Source organism: Scomber japonicus, chromosome 9, assembly GCF_027409825.1.
Source record: "Scomber japonicus isolate fScoJap1 chromosome 9, fScoJap1.pri, whole genome shotgun sequence".
In the NCBI taxonomy this organism is placed as follows: Eukaryota; Metazoa; Chordata; class Actinopteri; order Scombriformes; family Scombridae; genus Scomber; species Scomber japonicus.
Window position 1 is genome coordinate 14,391,874 of NC_070586.1, and position 21,351 is coordinate 14,413,224.

Consider the following 21,351-nt stretch of genomic DNA (forward strand, 5'->3'; position numbering starts at 1 on the left):
ACTGCCATTCAAATGTTTTTAAACAACCTATAAATGATTTGATTAAATCTCAAAGAACACATTTGTAAATTCATTGTAAATCACATATAATTAGAGAGATGTGCTCATCTCTTTTGAGTTAAACTGAATATACTGTACCCTAAATCTTGACTTTTCTAATTGATGTCTCTTTTATTACCATGTGTCTTTGTCTTACAGCTGCAGCAGTGTTACCTGACTGTAAGGACATTTTCACCTATACAGTGTCAAAATGTATAGGTACAGAGTATCAAATGAAAATACATGGTATGTTGTCTGCAACAGACACCTAAATGGAATCAAGCTATCAGCTTTTTACTGTAAGTCATGTGAGAGACTCTTCTCAATGACTTAGAATTTACACTGAATTGACATTAGCATTGCTTGAAATGCAATGAGTTTAAAAATAAACTTGACTGGCAGTGTAAGTAAACAAAGACATGAGGTGCATGCATAATGGCTTGTGAATTTAAAATGACAGCCTTAAAAAGCTCCTCTGAGGAGGTGCGTGTTGGTGGGGGAGGGGGCATGGACACAGACACTCACACATACACACGCACGCACACACACACACACACACACACACATAAAAGGCCCTATATGGCTTCAAGTCAAGGCGTCCTGGCTTTGGCTTTTAACAGGCTCCATTGGCCCGACAGTCTCATTCAGATTTCTGGGCTCGGGTCGCCATCTGCCTGGACAAGAGGAGAACCTCGTGGTTTGTGTAGCCACTGCCTCCAAACAGACGCTGCTCATTCCACCGGGCTCTTCCTGTGACCAGAGCGACCCAAATTTCGGCAGGTTACTGAAACACACAACACAATCATTTTAGCCGATAAAGCAATTGTCAAAGTGTATTTTTAAAAATACACTTTGACAATTAAAATGACAAAGCAAGACCTATCTCCTCATCCTGATAAACTGAGAGCTGTATTTGCTTCATTTACTGCTTTATTTGCACAAAATCATTTCAGGTTACAGGTGTCACAAAACATTTTTCTGGACTGTATAGATAGCAACAAATAACAGGAGCAAAGTACAAAACTTTAGCCAAAATAAAAGAGGCCATTTGCTCTGTCCAGAGAAAGAAGGATGGACCTGAACCTGCTGCAAACCCTCTCTGCTCTCATTCTCTGTCCTCACCAACCCTAGACAAGTCAGTTGATCCAAAATACAAAAAAGAAAAAATAAAGTTTTTACAGGAACTATTAATTCTGTAGAAAGTATATAGACGATCTTGCGTCAATAAAATGGTTCAAACAGGATTTTGGGCTTGAGGCATGACGTGGGGAGAAATAATTCAAAGTGTGGTATCCTGAATGGAAAACAGATATAGTTTTCACATTCCTTGACCTCAACTACATTAAAAAACTGCCTGTGTTGAAAAAATTGAACACAAGTTTTCCATAAGTACTTGTTCTAATATTAAAAAAATGTAAAATAATGAATAACACTTAAATGTTAAATTGGCTATACACTGAGGTCTAAGTGACAAATCTTGAGTATATACCTGCTTGTGGACTTAATATCACATTCTGTTGCTTCCACTTCTTTTTCTCTTCTTGTAAGGATGAACCCTGGAAAAAAGGTACACAGGCACACAGATGTAGAGGTTTGCATTGCTGTTAGCTGTCAGTCAGTGGCAGAGAATTAGATTGAAATAGCATAATCCTTTTTTACAAATGTGAGACTTACCTGTTTCTCCCTCTCTCTCAAGTTCCTCAGGTGGCCTGAAGCTGAAGGAAAGCTTTCCATTTTCACATTTCCTGCCAAGCAAAAATAAAAGATTATAAAAGGAAGCTACCGATATTTCCCCTAATCTCTTCGAACTACAAAATCAAAATGCAATAGTTAACAGTGCAACCAACCTGCAGGGCTTCTATACAGCTGACAGTCCTTCTTGATGTGGGCGCTTGATCCACACAAGTAGCAGCAGCGTATCTCCAGTGCATCTCTTTTCCTCCAGTGCTCACCCTTGTGTTTGAACGGGTCCTTATCCTCTCCAGAATCCATCCTGTCTCGCATGTTCTCTGGTTTTTTCTCTGAGTCCCGCCTGTGCCTGGACCTGGGTCAATATTATCCACAAGACAACGTAAACATTTATGTCTTACTACAGTACTTAAACTTAAAGTAAAACACTGATGGTGACGATACCCACTTCTTACGCATGGGACAGTCTTTCATAAAGTGGCCAATCTTGCCACAGATGCGGCAGCAGCGGTCGTTGGGAGCCACCTCTCCCTCAGTGAGAACTTCAGGATCGAAGAAATACTCCTGTAAGCAGTACAGACAAATCACAGTGTCAGTGCTTAGGTAATGCCACCACATTATACAAATATGGTGTTTCGACGGCAAATACCAACCATTTGACTGGGGTACTGAGGAAGAAAGACTTTAACTGGTGTGCCGAACACTGTTCTGCCATTAATGAAAGCCTTCATGATGAAGTTAGTCACTGTATTGATGAAAATCAAGCAAGGAAATGTAAGAATGCATGAATATACTTTTGAGAGATAGAAAACATAAAGAAATCAACATACTTTTCCTGGACAGACCGGCACCCAGATTATGATTGAGGTCGAACGGATCTGTAATATGAACAGAGAAGAGAAACAAACACAACCATCATAATCAAACATCATCAAAGTGGCAGAACGTTCATGTTTCAACAGCTTGTGCAGTTGGATGGGAAACAAGTTTAAACCAGAACACTACCAACTTTTTCCATGTTACTCTTTCAAATGATTTAGATCTGTTTTTATTGCAGGAGTTTGGGCAAAACAGATTTTTGCCTCACGTAATTCATGCAAAATTTGACTGCTGGACCTTTGTGGTTTGTGTTTTCTTGCCACAACCAGCCAACATGAACTCCAGTCCTTCCTGTTATTTTCCTCCATTGATTTGCCTGACAGGCCCCAAGCACAAAAATGTTGACTCATATTAACAGATTTAGCCAACAAGGATGCATCTTTGTCTCAATTCATGCTGCTCCGGGCCACTTCACAACCTCTCCTGTCTTTCCATTGACTCACATCCAAAATTCACACTTTCACACATTCTGTCTTAACACTCGGTAAAACAAGCTGACCTTCAATGACGATGTATTTGGATGTCCACTGCTTGTTGAAAGTGGTGAGGCGGGCATGCTGACGGATGCAGACAACATGCTCTCTGAAGTCAAAGTCCTCAGTGTAGAAGCGGAGCAGGCCGAGCCACAGCTGCCCCACCGTCTCAGTGTTCTCCCCGGAATGTGGCCAGCGGCTGGGCTGCAGGTTGAGGAAGACAAGAATCTTATTTAAGACACTGTGTGAAACATCCACACATACAAAAATATGTAGAAATACACAATACTCACAAGTGACTTTAAATCATCAAAGAAATACACGTTCCAGCCATCCACTAACACCTCAGGCTTCTTCTTTCCATCATAAATCTGCAACAAACAAACACACACATTAACAGAGTTTGAGATATTAAGATATATTATTTTAAGCTTGAGAGAGTTGCATGTATAGATGGACTGTTTTTAACCCAACACAACTGACTGCTACAAAGTTAAATCTATTTATGATGTAATAAAATGCTCTTAAATAGCCTGCAGCCTGTTGGTACTTGGACTGGAAAACATCTAAATCATGGGAAAATTACAGTATAAACTGGACTATTAACTAAAATACAAGTATTCTTTCACACAGGGGAGATAAAATAACATTTTAAAAAGTCATGTGTACCTCTTGCAGCACAGGGATAACTGGTGGGTCTCTCTGCTGGAGGAAGAAAAGTACCATGAGGGTGTACGCGTAAGAGGAGAGGCTCCCACGTGAAGCATCCCCAATGTCACACATCTGGAATGGGACGAAAAAGAAAAAATGACGGTAATAAAGTAATGCGCAGCAACACAGCGGATGGCGACATTGAAGGCATGTATAGACAGCTTGGCTATGAGTCTGTAAAGCACGCTCACTTTGGCAAAAACCTTCATGACGTAACAGAGGATCTTCACTCTTCTGTCGATAGCAGCATACGATGCTAGCAGGTGTGTGTTGTGCAGGGCCTGAGAATGAAAATGTTTGTATTAAAACCCAAGATTGTCAATTTAAGAGACTTGTATACTTTTTATTGTACAGTGAAATCCTGGCACCTGGCATACTGAAAGATATTTAGACCACATGAAAATAAAACGGAGAGCATTTTGAAGTCCCTACCAGCGTGTTATAGAGGCTGATGTCTCCCTCCAGGCCGGTACGAATATGGAAGAACTTCACGATGGGTACTTTTGCCGTAGTGATGGGCAGGATGTTCTTCAGATCTTTTGGCAAAGTGCAGATATGGATACACATTAAACAGATACTATTTTTGCTCTACATTCCATTTCACTTAATCACAGAATTACCGCACAAACATTATTTGACCATTAACTTTCCAAAAGATAACTTGTTGACATGACCTAAACTGAAACTAGAAATGAGCTGCAAGCCTTTAAAATAATTCATTAATAACTAATGATGCACTATTAGTACATGAAATACATGTTTTATTTATCAGTAATAAAGGTCTGCCATTTCTTACCTGGGTGTCGCTTCAGAAGTCTTGCCAGGCTTTCAATTATATTGATGCAGTCAACATCCTGTATAGGGAAAAATAAATAAGACAAAATATATATTTTATGAATTACAGCTCAGTACTTCAAATTAGTTGTGCAGCCAATGTCTGGGTAGCGAGCTGCTGCATACAATGATAAATTAAGTTGAACTGAACTGAAAAGGCAGGTGCCTTCTTAGATGACTGCATGCAAGTGTGATAAAAGTGTAACATACATCCATGGTCTCCTGTCCCTCCAGCACCATACAGATGTCCAGGTCACTCTGTCTGAAGCCAAAACCATTTTTGGAAGATCCAAACAGCTGTAGCCGAGCACCTGTCCATCAAAAAAACATCTTGGTGGTGAATGGGCAAGTCAATAAAACAAATTATCACACCAGACAATGTTTAAAAAGAATAAGTGATGCTAGTTTACTTCACCAGCAAACTGTCGTCTGACAAAGATCTCCAGATCTTTAAGGATGTGCTCTCTTACACTCACTTCCAGTTCATCTGGTGCAAAGTCCGCTGAAAGGAAACCAACCAAACACCAGGTCAGATTTGAAAATGTACACGTACATACGTAGCAGAGTATTTAATCTGTATACTGCAAGTGCACTGTGAGTAGAGTAAGAAAAGTACTTGAAAATATTTTGTGATAATTCAACCAAGCCGAGAGCAAGAATTATTCAATCACAAGTAACACAGATTGATCAGCTCAAACCTTTAATCCCTTCTGGGCAGGATGCAAGAACCACTCATAAGAACTGATCTGCTCCCAAGTGGCATGTGAGTAATTTATGAGAATGTGACATTCACTTATTCTCTTTATTAGTTAACATCTATGAATTCACAAGTGGTCCAGACCTGCTGTAGAAGTCATGCACAGTAATAAAGGCCTTTGGAAAGTTAAATGGTTTTAATAGAGATCAGGAGATACGGATATTAACAGGAGAGAGGATCTGTAGTTCAGGGGATTTATTGTAGACTTTGTAGAAGACATAAATGTGAGCTGGTAGGACATTTATTAGGTGTTTCTGTAGTATACTTAAAAGTAATAAAGCTATTTACCTGCAGATGTTTCAATCTAAATCAAATACAACTCTCTCAAGCTTAGCAGGTAATTTCTTGTAGGAAAAACTCCCTCTGGTTGTACTAAACTATTTGTATCACTTAACATATTTAAGGAGACCACAGCTGTAGCACATTAATAAAACTAACACCAGATAGTAACCACGATGCCCTCCACACTAACTGGGCAATTAAGAGCCAATTAAGGGAAAAATGATGAAAAGAGTTCAACTACAAACAAGCCCAGTAGTAAAAGTTACATGACTACACTTAGAGATGAAAATAACATAAATATTGGCTATTTATGCACAACAATGGGAAAACTCAGTAGTGTCCAGAATTTGCTCCTCGGCTCTGCCTGCAGACACTGACTGCGATGACATCAGCACTCGTTAACGGCTATTTTGCTTTAGCACCTCACCACATTTCAAACCATTTCTCATTTATTTATGTCATGCTGCTGCTCATCTCTGCTTTGATGACACCTGTACCAGTATGTTGTAATTTTGTCAAGACTTGAAGCTCTGTGGTTAGATATTCTTCTTTTTTACTCTTAATAGAAACCCTTTGGTGAATGAAACTAAGGAGACTACCACAACAGTGCAGCCACTCATGTACAGGTGGCATTCATCAAGTTGAAACGAGCACTTAAAGACAACTTCGTGCAGAGAGTTTGGTGAAAAGAAAGTAACATATGATGCCCATTCAAAATACTTTTACAGAATACTTACTGTAGCACTGCTCACAGACTTTGTTCAGGAGATTGGAAAACTCAGGTGTCATTGGTGGTAAGGGATCCAGCTGCACCTTCTTAAAGTCTTCTGGGCAATCTTTCTTAAGATGCCCATCACGCTTGCACAAGCTGCACACCACCATGTGTGACTAGGAGAGATTGAAAAGTTTACGTGATGCACAAAAGCTTATTTGCCATAACAACTTTGTTATGTTTCAAATCAATGTTATGGAACCTTGCTGTTCAAGAAGCAGATAGAATCACTGCATGTAAAACAAAGACACATTTGAGGCTATAGTTACCTTGCCTCGTGTAAACGCTTGCCTGGTGAATTCATAGGACCGTCTGGTCTGTTTTTGGTTTTTATTTTCAGGGTTCTCATCTTTAATTGTATCCTCTGGAGGTGAGAGACTGGCAGCTGCCAGAACCTCCTCCTCTTCCTCGTCCTCATCCATTGAACCAGGTGTATCCAAATCTGGACCCTCCTCATCAGACAAAAGCTCCTCCCCTGAGATCTCGTCCACTAGGAAAATGTCCTCATCCTCTGTGGTCAAGCTGTCCAAGTGGTGTCTCATATGTGTGTCCACATCCACATCTTCATCCTCCTCATCTTCAGAGAGGCTGCTTTTGCCCATGTCCACTTTTTCCTTGTCCCCATCTGAGTCACTGTCTTCTTCAACTTCCTCCTCTTCCTCAATAATGCAATCAGAGTCTTCAGGACCATTTTCTTCAGTTTTAGGTTGACTCGCATTTTGTGACTTAATACTGAGCTGCTTGAAATCTGACAGGCATCCGTCCTTCTCTTTAAAATCCTTAGCCTTTGCACCTTGAGTAGGTCCCCTCTGCGCATCTGTCCTGTGATTAGCAGCTGGCGTGTTGAGTGGCAGTGCAAAGTACTTATATGTGGTTTTGAGGCAGTGGAGGATGTACTCGTACATTTGCTGGCTATTGACTGTGCGGGCCACATTCCTCTTGACAGAAAAGGGATCTAAACACAGATATTAGCAACAATTAAAACATGAACAAGTATTTAAACCTTTAAAACATTAAGCAGAAGTGAAGATGATGGCCAACATTAATCCTAACAAATGCTGTTAACTAAAGCAATGACATTTCAGTAACACTACAAATGATGAATTTTCTGACCTTCCACAGCAATGCGTTTTTTGGGCCAGTCTTTGGTCTCTCTGGAGAGGACAACACTGGTCCGTACACTGATGACATTGTCGGCCATGTTGAATTCAAGTGAATAGAAGCGAAGCATTTCAACCCAGAGAAGCCCGACTTGCACAGGTGGGTGAGGGCTTGGAAATACCAGCGGAATCTGCAGATAAACACATCAGACACACTTATGGTATAAACGTTCATGAATTAGTTAGTAAATATTCTCCCAATTAACAGTTCACATTTTGTCCTTTTTCTACATCCATGTGATGAATACATTCATTCTAGCAGTCTTATGTTTTAGATGCCTCACAATTTATTTTAAGTGACAGACTATGACAGCCAGGTAACTTGGACAAAAATAAACATGAGGAGAAGGATTTTTGTTCCTCAGACAAAATATTTGTTTTGTGGGGTCATGATTACCTTTCCCTTCATACCCGAGCCATCTGCTGGCTGTGATGATTCTTTGGACGAAGAGGTGTAAGCCCAGTGTAAATATCCATCATCTACATGCACGAGATTGAAGTCTGCCAGCTTGCTGAGTGAAAACATTTTAATCTAAAAAGAAAATAAAATGATTAGAAGAGTTTCCATAAAAAATGGCAAATTTGACAAACAAGAAGTTGAAAGCTAAACTAATAGAATATTTTTTTAATGGAGGCACAAGATAAAAAGAAACACACCTCTTGGTTCAGATAGGTGGGCAAGAGGGACTCTTTGCGCTGCTGTAAAAAGAAGATAACCATGAGGGCGAAGACGTACGGTGGCAGCCCACCTTCCTCTGCACGGTCAATCTGACAAATCTAAACCAGCAGCAAAAAGAACAGATGTCAAAAATAACATTTAGCAGCATTAATGGTGCTTTGTAGATAAAATCAGACAGGGAGAGTAACTTGTTGCTTGGTTTAAGTGATCAATATTTAAGTGTCTCAACTGGGAACTTACCCGGGCCCAGTGTCTGAGGCTCAGAACCAGTGGAGGGAGGAGAGGCTCCTTACTGGCTAAAGCAGTAAGATAGGAGGTGGTCTGGAACGCATTTTCATTCCCTGCACTTACTTTGCAGATTAAGCCACTGTGGGGAAAAATAACAGTTTAAATTTCAAGCCCCTGTGCATGAAATAGCATATCTCATGCCTCACTGACATCAGCAACTTTCCCCCTTTTTATGTAAGAAAAATATTGGTTAGAAACTCATGGTAATTCTATGTTCTGAATAATGATCAACATGTATACATTAAGTCATGATTTCTGAGCTTTTCTAAATCACTGAGATTAATTCATGATTTCAATATGCAAAAAAAAAAAAAAAAAAATATCAGTAAATACACAACTGTAGGGGCTACCCACCTCTTTTTTTCGTTGCAGATTACTACAGGTACCCTGGCATGAAAATCAGCTTCCAGATCAACAAAAAGAGCTGAGAAAACAACAAGACATGTTAAATTTACACCATCAACCATGACTGTCTTCCACATGGCAAACTTCCCTTTGGTGGAATTTATATTCAGGAAAAACTGTTGAGTCTTGCAGTGAAATGAAAGAGAGGTGACTCACGGCACTTAGAGAGGTTGTCCTTGACCAACAACAAGACGTCAGGCTGATGCATCTGTGAATACATTTCAAAGCCTTTATACAACATAAATATAATATAAAAAGAAAACATAATAGGGTGTGTCCTACAAAACACAACATCCAAGAAACAACCAAGCAAATATTTTTATGATCACCACAGTAACTCTTGCTGGAGCGGATTCATTTTGAATACTATATCAAGCACCAGTCTGAATGATCCTGAAGCTCGGTTAAGTAACTTTACAGTGTCGTATTATCTTGAACCGCATCTTGTGAATTGAATCTTAAAACTTGAGAATATCTTTCTATTTCCTGTCAGGAAGGGTCTTACTTTTATTACTCTGGTCTTTATTTTATTAAAAAAGATTAATTAATAAACAAAATATACACAATCGAACTCGCACTGGGCTACTCACATGAGGTGGATACTGAATGTCAATGTTGACATCAGAATCCTTAAATCCAAACTTAGTGCAAGATGATCCATATAGCCTGAGCCTGATCTCTACAGATATGAGAGAAAGGGACAAATGTTATTAAAAATAAAACATTACACTCTAGGGGTGTCATGATCTAGACTGTAAATCGAATATCGATCGAAATGATGTCACAATCTCGACCTTCGAAATCAACGGAGGAAGGCAACATTGCGTCCTCTAAACACACTGCTGATAGAGGAGACACTATACAGCGCTATAGGGGTATTTGTAGCACCAGAGGTGTTACTGTTCACCAGTTAGGACACTGTTAGGCCAGTTAAGACACTTAATTATTCAGTGATGTCTATGGAAGTTATTGTTAAACTATATTGCTAATAAATTATTTAATTTTGACAGTAGGGCCTTAGTGTGGTACATTGCAAACAACTGATGGAGGTTGTATCACTCATGACTAGTCTAAAACGGCATAGGCATCTGTGCTAAAAGGACCCCAAAAAAAGAAGATCGAGAATCGAATTGAATCCTGACCTTAAAATCAAAATCAAATCAAATCGAGGATTTGGAGAATCGTGACACCCCTATTACACACTGAATAATGAAATGATGAAAAGTATAACAGCTAAAAGTCAGCTTGCTAATTCTGTCAGCATGAATTTAGATCATGTCTCTGTCCTTATGTGGCTCACCAGGCAGGACGGACTGAAGGAGCTCTTGCATGATAGAGACAACAGACTGTCTCTTCTCTACGTCCACGTCATTCATCCCATGTTCCTGGACAATAGCCTCAAGTGCAGCATTGACTGCACTGATCTGCTCTGGGCCAGGGGGCAGAATCTCGGTCAGCATCACCTGCTCCTGCCTCTCCTATAAACACAAACATAACAGGTGTTCATCCCAGTTGTCAAAGCACAAAGACTAATTTAACAATGATGTACCTGTCCATTCTTTATGCCACAGTTTGTGCATAATGGTGTCATCAGTCTACAAATATAAAACTGTGAGCATACTACTGATAGTTAGTATAATAAGACCATCTCTCACCCTGGCCCTCTTCTTATGCCGCTTGTCTCTGATATGCCTGTAAGCTTCAGACACAGATTCCAGGAGAATATCGCACAGAGTGCAGGTGTAAAGAGCACCGGGATTGTGGTGAGATTTCTGAACCAATTCAAAGAAAAAGAAAAGTATATAAAACATTTTTAAAAGTCAGACAACAGCTGCAACAAATGACATTGTTGACAACATCTTAATGCATCTCATACCTATTATAACCTCTAATTAGAGAAAGAATGCCTATGTTATATAACATTAAGTATCAATGCAAATATATATGTATATGTAAGGCTGTATATTTGGTGCATGTACCTTCTTCAGGGAGTAGATCTCTTCTCTGTTCAGTCGCCTCTCTGCCTGCCGAAGGTTCTGCAGCTCTTTGGCTGAGAGCGTGGACTCTTCAATCATAAGGCCCCTATTCTCTTCAGCAAAAACGTTTCTCTTGTTTCGGTTTCTCCGTCTTCTCCCTTTAGAGAGAAGTAATAAATGCCTTAAGGATTTGTTGACCAAGTCTCAGAGATGGTGTTAACTGACTAACTAACTGTGTTTATGTTGTGGACAGTGTGGTACAGCCATGTCTTAAATTAAGACTCAGGCTCATATATGTCTCATCACAGTATAGGGCTGCAAGTAATGATTGCTTTCATAATTGATTAATATTCTAATTCTTTTTTTGATTATAAACATCAAAAAGCTGTGAAAGATGCCCCTCACAATTTCCTAGAGCCCAATATGATGTAATCAAATGTCTTACTTTGTCCAACCAACATTCCAAAACTCAAAGATATCCAATTTATTTTCATGAACAACAATGAACAGCACCTGAAACCAATTATTTGGCATTTTTGCGATTCATTGATTATGAAAATAGTTGCAGACTCATTTGACCTCTAATTAATGCAGCTCTATGACAGTGCACCCATTTTTTTTATTTACCACTCTATACTTTTCAGGTATGAAAAACACTGCAAGTGTCCCATGTTTTCCCTCACTGAGTCTGAGTTTTAAATTCTCACCTGGTTTATTAGCCCCGCCATCAGAGTCGTCTCTCCTCCACTGCTCCTTATCATCCTTTGGACCTTCTCCCTGGGTATTCCTCCTCCAGTGCTGCTGCTGCGAGCGCTCTCTCCAATTATCTTCTCGACCGCCACCGCTGCCCTCATGACCTGGAAACCACCGGGTATCATCCATCTGCAAGGGGCTGTGACCACCTCGGAATCCTCCAGGGGAATAACCTAAGGGCCCCATTCCACCCTTCTTGGGGCTGGCCCAGGACGGCCCACCGTGGTTCTTCTTGTCCTGCTGACCTCCATGTGGTCTGAAGCTCTGTCCTCTACCCTGGTCCTGGTTCCTCCAGCTATCTGCCTTCTCTGATGGTGATCCCCTCTCCCAGCCACCTTGCCTAGTCCGGTAAGACCTGCCCGAGTTTTCCATGGTACACTTATGCTAAAACTGCAAGGCAAGGCAAATTTATTTTTACATAACACATTTCAACAACAAAGTGATTCAAAGTGCTTTACAATAAACATAAAACGCATCAAGATAAGATGTGAAAGATAATCTAAAGAGGTATTTAAATATTTTTAAATAGAAAATAAAAGTACACCAATTAGAATAAGCTAAACAAATAGAAGGTATGTTCAGTTAGCAGATATAGAGTCACCGGCTATTACATTAGGTAAAACTCTACATTTATGAAGTTTATACATAATGCACCCTAATACATCACCATCACCCATCTTGACCTCAATAATAAACATAAAGTAGGATTATCACTTTTCCTGACAATGTCGACAAAAAACTGAAAATGTATAATATATAATGCAGAATTTAAAGCAGAGCTGATGGATTAACCTAGATTGCACAGATGTACCTCATAAAGAGGTCAGTGAGTGTAATCATGACATGCTTGTATGCGAACGCACATCTGCAAAACTGTTGACTTTGACAGATGCCCTTATCTTTTTAGTATCGTTTTAGCTGCCCGTATATTAATTTGTGCAGAAGCTTTCATTGCCTTCTTCGAAAGTTGTCTGCCCTCTGAAAACTCAGGACTTTTATTGTCCGTGTATTGACAGTGTTTAAACATCTGAAGCCCGTCATGCCCGTTTAAACAAACATAAACAAGGCTCCTCGTCACGCTACAGCACATTTCACTAATATAACATCACAGTTAGTTTAATTATGTAACTATGCACACACACACGTAACCAACATCTCAAGTTACCTGGCTAACAGTAACTCTACTTGAAGAGCTTGTTATGACATGGTGTTAGCCTGAGCTAGCCTAGTTAGCATATCCAGTCTGCATCCAGCCGCAGCTCCTACATAACGTTACTCTTCGCGTTAATGGGGGCTAACTTAATCACGCATGTAGCTGACACACCGTCAAGTGGATTAGCGTTAACAACCAGATTTAAGGTTAACGAACTTACTACATATAAGCCAATAGGTTAATGTTACGGTTAGCTGCTCATTTTTTAGCTAGGCCACCTAACGTTAGCTAACAGCTAGAAGCAGCTAAGAGCTAACGTCACTGTTCAGATTTTACACTTTTTGTTAAAACTGTTAAACCTACAGCTGCGGCACAGGCTGCCCACTCTAATGTCACTGATAACTACACATAAATGGTATTCACAGCCATCTAAATACCTTTTGTACGTGCACAGAGGACATTCTTGAAGCCTTCAGGTCTGACTTTGTATGATCGGGACTCCCTAAAACTTCACGCCGGGGGCGGTGACATACGTGCCGCGTCACAGTGTTGTGTGCCTTACGTGCTGCGTTACGGTGTTGTGCGGCTGATTCGCGTTCTTCTTCTTTAATACAGTCTATACTTAAAGCACGTATGAGCCATAGACTGTATAAAAGAATCAGGTATCAGCCTTTAAATTGCTCCTACTAGGCTATCACTATAGTCCAGGGGTGTCAATCTCATTTTTAGTTTAAGGGCTACATACAGCCCAATTGATGTCAAGTGGGTCGTAAAAAGTAAAACAATTGCATAATAACTTGTAATATAAATACATGTCTTACAATAAATTCTCTATTTACAGATTATTTTGCATGGAAGCTGCTGATTAACATTTTCCACAATGTTCACTTTTTGATGTTTTAAATATTATCACAATATGTTGTTTTTTTTTAATCAGAATTGTTTTCTGGTCAGGGTGGGGGGGAACAATATCTGAAGCACCAGAACATTTGGAATCATCTTTCTGCAATTTTCATACTTGGCAGTTATTTAGTGGGCCAGATTGGACCCCACTGGTGGGCCAGTTCTGACTGGTGGGTCGTATGGTCTACACCCCTGCTATAGTCTAGAGAGTCTCCCTTATTACAGTTTTTTCTGGTTGGTATGTCTTGGAAACTATAGGCTAATTTGCAAAATTCTACACACTAACCATAAAACTTTACACCAAACCAGCAAAACATTCTTGAAAAGCAAACTATTTTTGCAAAACTCTTCAAAATGTGTTTTTGCATCAATACAGTATACACAAACCATCATTTGAATAAGCATACAAAGCACCACACACACACACTGACAGTATAAATGAAGAACATGTGCAGGGCAGTTTGCGATAAAGTCCTGCCATATATATAGTAAACACACATACACACAGGTATCCAAATGTGTATAGTATGGATCTGTATTCTGAACATAAACTATCAATGTCTCAAACAAATACTCCTCAAACAACAAAAGAAAAAAACAAAAACATTTGTGTTAGGGAAAAAAAGAACAGAAAAAAATAAAGCTAAATCTCGTCCTCTTTGTGGGTCTGACCATAAGACTTCATCGACATCACAACTTAATGCTAAAGCTCTGATTTGTAAGTGAACTTATTTTCAAAAAGTGTTTTCAAGTGTGTCAGTGTGGAAAGGCAATTGGCAAAATAGTATAGCATGTAGAGACCAATGTTTACAGTTTTTTTTTCTACAAGTGTTTTATTTAATTGCAAACTGAGTATAAAGCAGAGATCATGCACCCAGTTTGCCACACTTGGTAAATGCATTGGCTACAAGTGTTAATGGTTTTAAAGGTAGAACTTCAAGAATCACTGATAGCATTTAAACATTCCGAAAAAGTAATCCATTTTCTCTAAAAGAAACCAAACACCATCCTCCTACCTTTCACCTTGTCCACACATTCAATGAAATCCTTAATGGTCGTTTCCACTCTCCCCAGCCTACACGTCATCATTCTTCTTCTCTCCTCCTCATATTTCCTGCATGAAATCATGACATGCTCCTCTGTCTATCTCCCTCAAAACTGTTCACAATGACTAGTTGGTTGTCTTCAAATATGAATAGTGTGCTGTTCAGATGAACAATTGTTAACCTGCTAACAATTACTTGTTGTTTTCTGTTACTTTCACAATTTGTTTCCTCTCCCCCTTTATTCTGTATTTCATATCATTTCTTCTCTATCCCAATACTATTGCCATGGCCTAATTATTTCTCTCTAATGCTGACAGTCTAACAATGATATCCACTAATTCTCTCTTGACCTCCTTTGCTAGCTTGTCTGCATTTTTATTTCCCACAATCCCTAAATGATCTGGTACTCAAATGAACTTTGACTGACTAACCTTGAATTAGTAAACATCATTTCATATATTTAATCTTGATGATTATAGCCTGCTCCTGTTTTGATACTTGATCCTGTTTTCCCTCTTCTTCCACCCACTCCAATGCTAAAAGAATTGTAATTCAATCATGTAAACATTCATCTGATCCCAACCTGGCAACTGGGAATCACCACAGCTGCCCCGGTTGCTTCTGATAATGGATCCTTTGACCCATCTGTAAAAAGGTGTACATAATCTCGGTACCTTGAGTCTCTAAATATGTAAAACTCTTAACTGTATTTATTTTCCTAATGTCTCAACGGCAACAGCACAATAAGACAGAATTCATTGTCATGTACTTTCACTTGTTTTGTTATCTCTTTGCCCGCAAACCCAAAACTTGTTTTATGTTCTTTTCCCCACTCCCAGTAAGCCTCCAAAACTCTCTTAGTTGGATTATTGTCTTTCTGTCCCTTTGATTAATATAGATAAATCTAGTTAGTCATTATCTGCTTCCTAGGGAGCAAAAAGTGGCATTTATACTGTCTCATCGTACAGTAAGGATCACAAGGTAAATCCTCAGAGCATGTGCCTGCTGCAGGTCTGCCTACACAGTCTTGGCTGCTGAACCATAAATCACATTATCATAGTCTATTCTTGAGTGTATTAATGCTATGATTTAATAATGAAATATTAGCCAGTAATCAGTTACTTGTGTACTTCAAATTCAGAAACTTTATTGTCTAATGTGACAGAGAATCATCTTAGATGTGGCTCACAATTCAAAACTCAGATATAAAAAACATCCTCCTAAAAACAGAATAATATAGACCATAAATAACTTAGGCAGAATATATACATGTTATGGGTGCATACAAGGTGGGTATGTAAAAGTACCCACCAAAAGTACCCACCTTGTATGTTTAAAGTGCTTATGGCAGTGGGAATGAAGGAACTCTGGCATGTGTTTTTTGGCCAAGGGGGCTTTAAATAACAGCAACCTGATGGTAGTAGCTGGAAAGACTTGTGCAGGGGGTGGGAGGGATGCTTTGTGATGAGGTTGGCTTTTCTATCAACTGCTTGGGTAGAGTAGTGATGATTGAGTTTGGGTGGTGCCTGTCATTTTACTTGCTTGGTTAATGATCCAGGAAAGCTTTGATTTATTCTTAACAGAGATGAAGTTGAACCAGGATGTGATGTCTCATACACTGAGTCAGTGTGTTGGGAGAAAGATCAGAGACTGTCTATTTTCATGCCCGGGTACTTGAAGGTCCCTACCTGTTCTATTGCCTGCCCATTCAGTCGAGCCACACGTCACATGTCCATTACACCGTTTATTTTCTCTCAGCGAAGTAGATAACTTTTAATGTTACCATCTTCTTAGTTCAATTGACCTCTTTTTGTTCCTACATTTCCACCACAGCTCAACAGGGACACACACAGAGGTGTTTGATGCTACACAGACTGTAAATGTGACTGATATCCATTTGATATGACTAACTGAGACTGCTGAAGCATCATCTAAGCTTCAAATAAACTTTGTAGTGCATTTTTGACTATGATATTCACACACTGTGGATTTTGTATGCTTACACTGAAAGCACATTTAAAGGAGATATTTTATTTGCCAGTATGAACAGGAGGAATGGTTAGAGCAAGGAAAACCTCTTTCACTTTTCATATGGGCACCTGACTGTTGTTTTAAGACAGAATTGAAAAATTGTGAACCTATCCTGTAATTTATCTGGTTTTCAGATATTTACATGCACTTTCAGCAACAGCAATTTCCATGTCATGAGCCAAACAACATTTCACATGTAGAATTCACATACAGGCGATGCACATATGGTTTTTGGACTCATATGCAAATAGCACATATATGACAGTCCATGTTTTCAGTGAAGCACTACATTTAACACACGAAAATATGAATTTGATTTTTAGATTTATCTCATAACTGGCATATGTCATTATGTTACATTTTTGTTTTTCTTTTTTATATTTGTTTATTTTTGTTGGTATAATGTATTTTATCATTATTAATTAAGAAACATAGATAATCTCCTCATTCTCCCGTAGGCTATAATCTCACCAGCACAATCCTTTGTTAATCCTTTGATGTGTTATGTTTTTTGTGTTTTGGTTACCTGTGCTGAACTAAAGGCATAAGAGGTGTGACATATGGCTCACAGTTGAGGATAATGCCTGAGTGGTACCAGTGATTGTTTGACCCTCTCGCGCTGCCTTGGTTGCCCGGGGAGACTGGAGCAAGGTGGGCTGCACGAGCGGGGAAGACCCCGGGAAAACTTGACGTCACTAGAGGGAACTCCCCTCACCATCCCACAGGAGAGTTCTAGTTTCCTAGGATGGCGACGGAATATCCCTCGAAGACCAGCCCCTGCTCTGTCTGTGACTGGCTCTGACCCTGGTACTCTTACCATGTCACTCCTCATGCCTACACCAAACCAACCCAACAAATGAAGGCAAGGAGTCCCAGCCAATCAGAGGCAGAGTGAGGCTTCTAAGTAAGTGAGTCCGTCTCCATCTTAGGAAAGAAAACTGCATCCCGTGGGACAAATATCCAGAGAGAGACCTGTGTGCAAAGCCTGGCTTCAATAACACAGTCAGATGAGTGGCGGCCGATAGGCAGACAGGTTCTGGTGATATGGTGTCGTTCATGAACGGTGACGGAGCCCCCGAGACAGTTTACAAACGGAGACGCACGACCGGTGCATCCCCTCCTGCAGAAGCGCTCACATCGGTCCAGCAGCGGCACACAGCCCGGCACAGGAAACAGAAACTTATGTCCAGGTTGAGTGACTCCGGTTTCGAGGAGGACTTGGGATCCTCCCCGATTCCATCCCCTGCACGGACAGTTCTGTCCCCGCTCCGATTAGACGAACCGGAGACTTCTACAGGACCGCAGCTGTCCTTCTGGTACCTCCAGTATGGTGACATCGGTTACAGGATCCAGAGGGAAAAAGAGGCGCAGTTTCATCCCTGCAAGAGCCTGGCACGACAGCCACAAGTAGGCTTTAACACACATGATACTGAGTTTGGTCAGACTGACAATAGATTTGATTGGAAGTTGGAATGGAAACCACAGTGCAGCCTCATATATTGAAAACATGCTTGCTACTTTCTGGTACTTATCTACCAAACGTTTACTTTTCACCGTTTACAGTAGCATAGTTAATCATCAAAAATATAATTAGGCTTCTATCACCTGGTCTCTAAAAGTTTCATAACAAGCTTGAAAAATAAATGAACTGGATTTTTTAAAAAGTTATTTAGACACAGTCCTCCTAATAGAGATGACCACTGGCAACTATATCTACTATGAAAATCTGACTATGAGCTTCCTGAAGTCAACATCAAAGGTTTCGCCTTTGTTGTGACACAAGGCATACTTGGTTATGCTTGGTTATAAATAACATGCTGTAGAAATACTCCACAGCAGACAGCTTTTGGATACTTTTTCATGACTTAAAGCACACAGGAATGAAAAATTATCTTTAAGGGACTGTCACTAAACTGATTTTTTTTTATTCTGCTGCCTAATCTTTTTCATTTGCTGCTCTTTCCTCTACAGTTGACTGCAGAGGCACGCTGCAAGCTTGTCAGCTGGCTCATCCCTGTGCACAAACATTTCCGTCTGTCGTTCGAGTGCTGCTGCCTGGCTGTGAACATCATGGACAGGTTCCTGGCATCCACACCTGTGGCCGCTGACTGCTTCCAGCTACTGGGTGTCACTGCGCTTCTCCTCGCCAGTAAACAGGTGCTTGAGGAACAAAACAATGTGCAGTGTTTTTGGATTGTGTTCAACATGACTTATTCTCTTTCTCTGTGTCACCCAGGTGGAGGTGTGCTCGCCGAGGATCAGCCATCTCTTGTCATTGTGCTGCGACGCCTTCACTAAGGAGCAGCTCTGCAACCTGGAGTGTTTCATCCTCCTCCGACTCAATTTCCGCCTCGCTGCTCCCACCCTGTCCTTTTTCCTGGACTATTACACCAAGTGCATTGAGGCTGCCAAGCTTGTGCCTGGGAATACAGGTGATAATATGCCTGCAAGAATGAAACCAGACACAAAAAGGCCCGGGCAATGCAGTTCCCTTGCGCGAAAGGTGTGCGAATTGAGTCTAGCAGACTATGCTTTCAACAAGTATCCCCCATCTTTGACTGCCAGCTGTGCACTGAGGCTCGCAAGTGAGTTACAGAAAACTGAACAGGTTCTTGTAGAGCCAACAACGCATGCATCCATCCAGTCCCAGGATGACCAGTGGGACAGTTTTATGGATGAACTGTGTGAAAGCAGTCATTCACTTGCAGACAGTGACCCTCAGCTCTCTGAGGGCTGCTCACTGGCAGTAGAGAGTTATGACACCAATCTGGCTCAGGAGTGCAAAGACAACCTGAAGATGCTGGTGTCACTTAACCAAGAAGCATTGGAGGTGATGTCTAACATGTGACTACATGTGTTTCAGATCTTAGAAAAATGCCAAATTAATTTCCCCTCCAGTTTTGGAGATATATTCTATTTAACAATAAACAAAAGTGTGAATGAATGTCTCAGTTTATATGTTTTCCTGTGAGATGAAAGTGATGTTCAGAAGAAAAGTCTGGTGTACTTCCAGTTTTTACATGTACCTCATAAAACTTTCTTACAGCTACTGAAAGTTTTGTAACGTAGCATTGTTTTTTATGGGTTTTTTTTTACAGCAGATTGTTGTTTATCAGTGAAGTATATTAATATATTCCTTTTGTTTGGATTATGAAGAAAAGTCACGATTTACTATAGTATATGCACTGATTTCTTTTATGTTTATGAGTTGTTATTGCTGCAATCTGTTTAATGAAGGACTTGAAACATGTACTGTAATAAATTTATGTTATCATGAAATAAATCATAAGTAAATTAACTGGTGTTGGTCTCTGGAAGAGTGGTTGAAATGAAAACTGACACAGACAAAAAAGAAGACAAAATAAATAAATAAGCAACCATACAATTTGACAAAATGCACTTTAACATACATGTTTTCTATGTTTTGCAACTTTACTACTGTCATAAAACTGCTCTATTAGATTACTAAAAGTATAATAAGATAATCACATTCGAGCAGATAAGGCATCCTTTCAGACTGACATAAATCTGATAAATCACTTCACATTAATTGGTATCAAAGTTAGTAAATGAGAAGATACAGGTATATGTACTTATAAAGGATATCGAAATACAACCAATTTGTGTGGCTTATAGTCCACTGAGGCTGTTTGCCTGAGGGTCACTTTACCCACATTTTTACTAACCGTTGCATCACTGTCTGTATTATTTGGAACTGAACTGTGCCAACACAGCCTGGTCAATTGAGGAGCGTTATCTGATAATCCATTACGCGTGGCAGCTCGACCTGCTGACACAGTGTCGACCACACAGGTGCATTCAGCGTTAAGGGTCGAGTAGACTTACTCTTGTTTGTTTACTAATAGAGGCATTTGTCACCAGTGTTTACTGAGCTGTCTGCTGTAATTGCCCTTTTCCTTTTGCACTTCGCTATAAATGTATAGACAGAAGACGGGCCTTGACCTAATTTGTGTAGGTATTTTACGCACAGTTTAATAGATATTACGCACACGATGCAGTGGTGGCTGCGAGATCAATCCGAAAAAAAACAAATAAAGCATTATTGATGACGATATAGAATGAAATAATAATAAATAGATTAATAAATGATGTGATTTAATGTCACTTTGCCAACACAAACTATCTGTAAACAAGCTTATGTGTATGTAGAGTATGAAGACAAAGGGGTTTTTAATATAAAGGGTTATATAGGGTTTACATGCGCCTCTAGCAGGGTGCCGGGAATATTTGGCCGGAGGCAAAGGGTGGGCAGGTCTGACGTAGAGAGCACCTGCTGTAATGGCGCCGTTATGCGCGGTACCACTTTACACTTCAGACCAGAAAACCGTTAGTCTGCACCAATTTAATCTCTGAGGACGCTGTCATTCCCTGGAGACCAAATAAGTGCATTTGATTGGGCCAAAACTATGAGGCCGCGGCACGGAGAGACACAAACCGGGAGAATGTCGACTATATCAGCTCTAAATCAAACCATGACTCTTTACTTCTGCAGACAGCTGA

At 40.1% G+C, this 21,351-nt stretch overlaps 2 protein-coding genes across 2 annotated transcripts; one reads left to right on the forward strand and one right to left on the reverse strand.

Annotated features, from left to right (window-relative positions):
- Nucleotides 1-182: 182 nt before the first annotated feature.
- Nucleotides 183-13,383, reverse strand: tut7 (terminal uridylyl transferase 7). Its single transcript, XM_053324672.1, has 29 exons — nt 13,288-13,383; nt 11,652-12,087; nt 10,948-11,102; nt 10,624-10,740; nt 10,269-10,446; nt 9,559-9,647; nt 9,125-9,176; nt 8,918-8,987; nt 8,516-8,642; nt 8,254-8,373; nt 7,994-8,128; nt 7,550-7,727; nt 6,706-7,391; nt 6,402-6,552; nt 5,041-5,127; nt 4,836-4,936; nt 4,588-4,645; nt 4,224-4,327; nt 3,983-4,072; nt 3,750-3,863; nt 3,374-3,451; nt 3,107-3,284; nt 2,559-2,606; nt 2,382-2,473; nt 2,177-2,292; nt 1,887-2,083; nt 1,714-1,784; nt 1,529-1,595; nt 183-823 (listed from the first exon to the last, which is right to left on the reverse strand). The coding sequence occupies exons 2-29, from the start codon at nt 12,067-12,069 to the stop codon at nt 771-773; spliced, it is 3,930 nt and encodes a 1,309-aa protein (XP_053180647.1). The 5' UTR covers nt 12,070-12,087; nt 13,288-13,383; the 3' UTR covers nt 183-770.
- Nucleotides 13,384-17,874: 4,491 nt separating this feature from the next.
- LOC128364888 (cyclin-O protein B) lies at nt 17,875-19,678 on the forward strand. The gene is made up of 3 exons (XM_053325508.1): nt 17,875-18,237; nt 18,802-18,987; nt 19,067-19,678. Exons 1-3 carry the CDS (start codon nt 17,875-17,877, stop codon nt 19,676-19,678), a joined length of 1,161 nt encoding a protein of 386 aa, XP_053181483.1.
- Nucleotides 19,679-21,351: the final 1,673 nt, after the last annotated feature.

Bases quoted from the DNA above. Each gene is read 5' to 3' on its own strand.
- LOC128364888 (XM_053325508.1), top strand. From the start codon at position 17,875: ATGGTGTCGTTCATGAACGGTGACGGAGCCCCCGAGACAGTTTACAAA. The intron at 18,238-18,801 runs GTAGGCTTTAAC...TTTCCTCTACAG, and splicing joins GCCTGGCACGACAGCCACAA to TTGACTGCAGAGGCACGCTG. The intron at 18,988-19,066 runs GTGCTTGAGGAA...TGTGTCACCCAG, and splicing joins TTCTCCTCGCCAGTAAACAG to GTGGAGGTGTGCTCGCCGAG.
- tut7 (XM_053324672.1), bottom strand. From the start codon at position 12,069: ATGGAAAACTCGGGCAGGTCTTACCGGACTAGGCAAGGTGGCTGGGAG. The intron at 3,285-3,373 runs GTGAGTATTGTG...CTCAACCTGCAG, and splicing joins TTGATGATTTAAAGTCACTT to CCCAGCCGCTGGCCACATTC. The intron at 2,607-3,106 runs GTCAGCTTGTTT...TTCATATTACAG, and splicing joins CAAATACATCGTCATTGAAG to ATCCGTTCGACCTCAATCAT.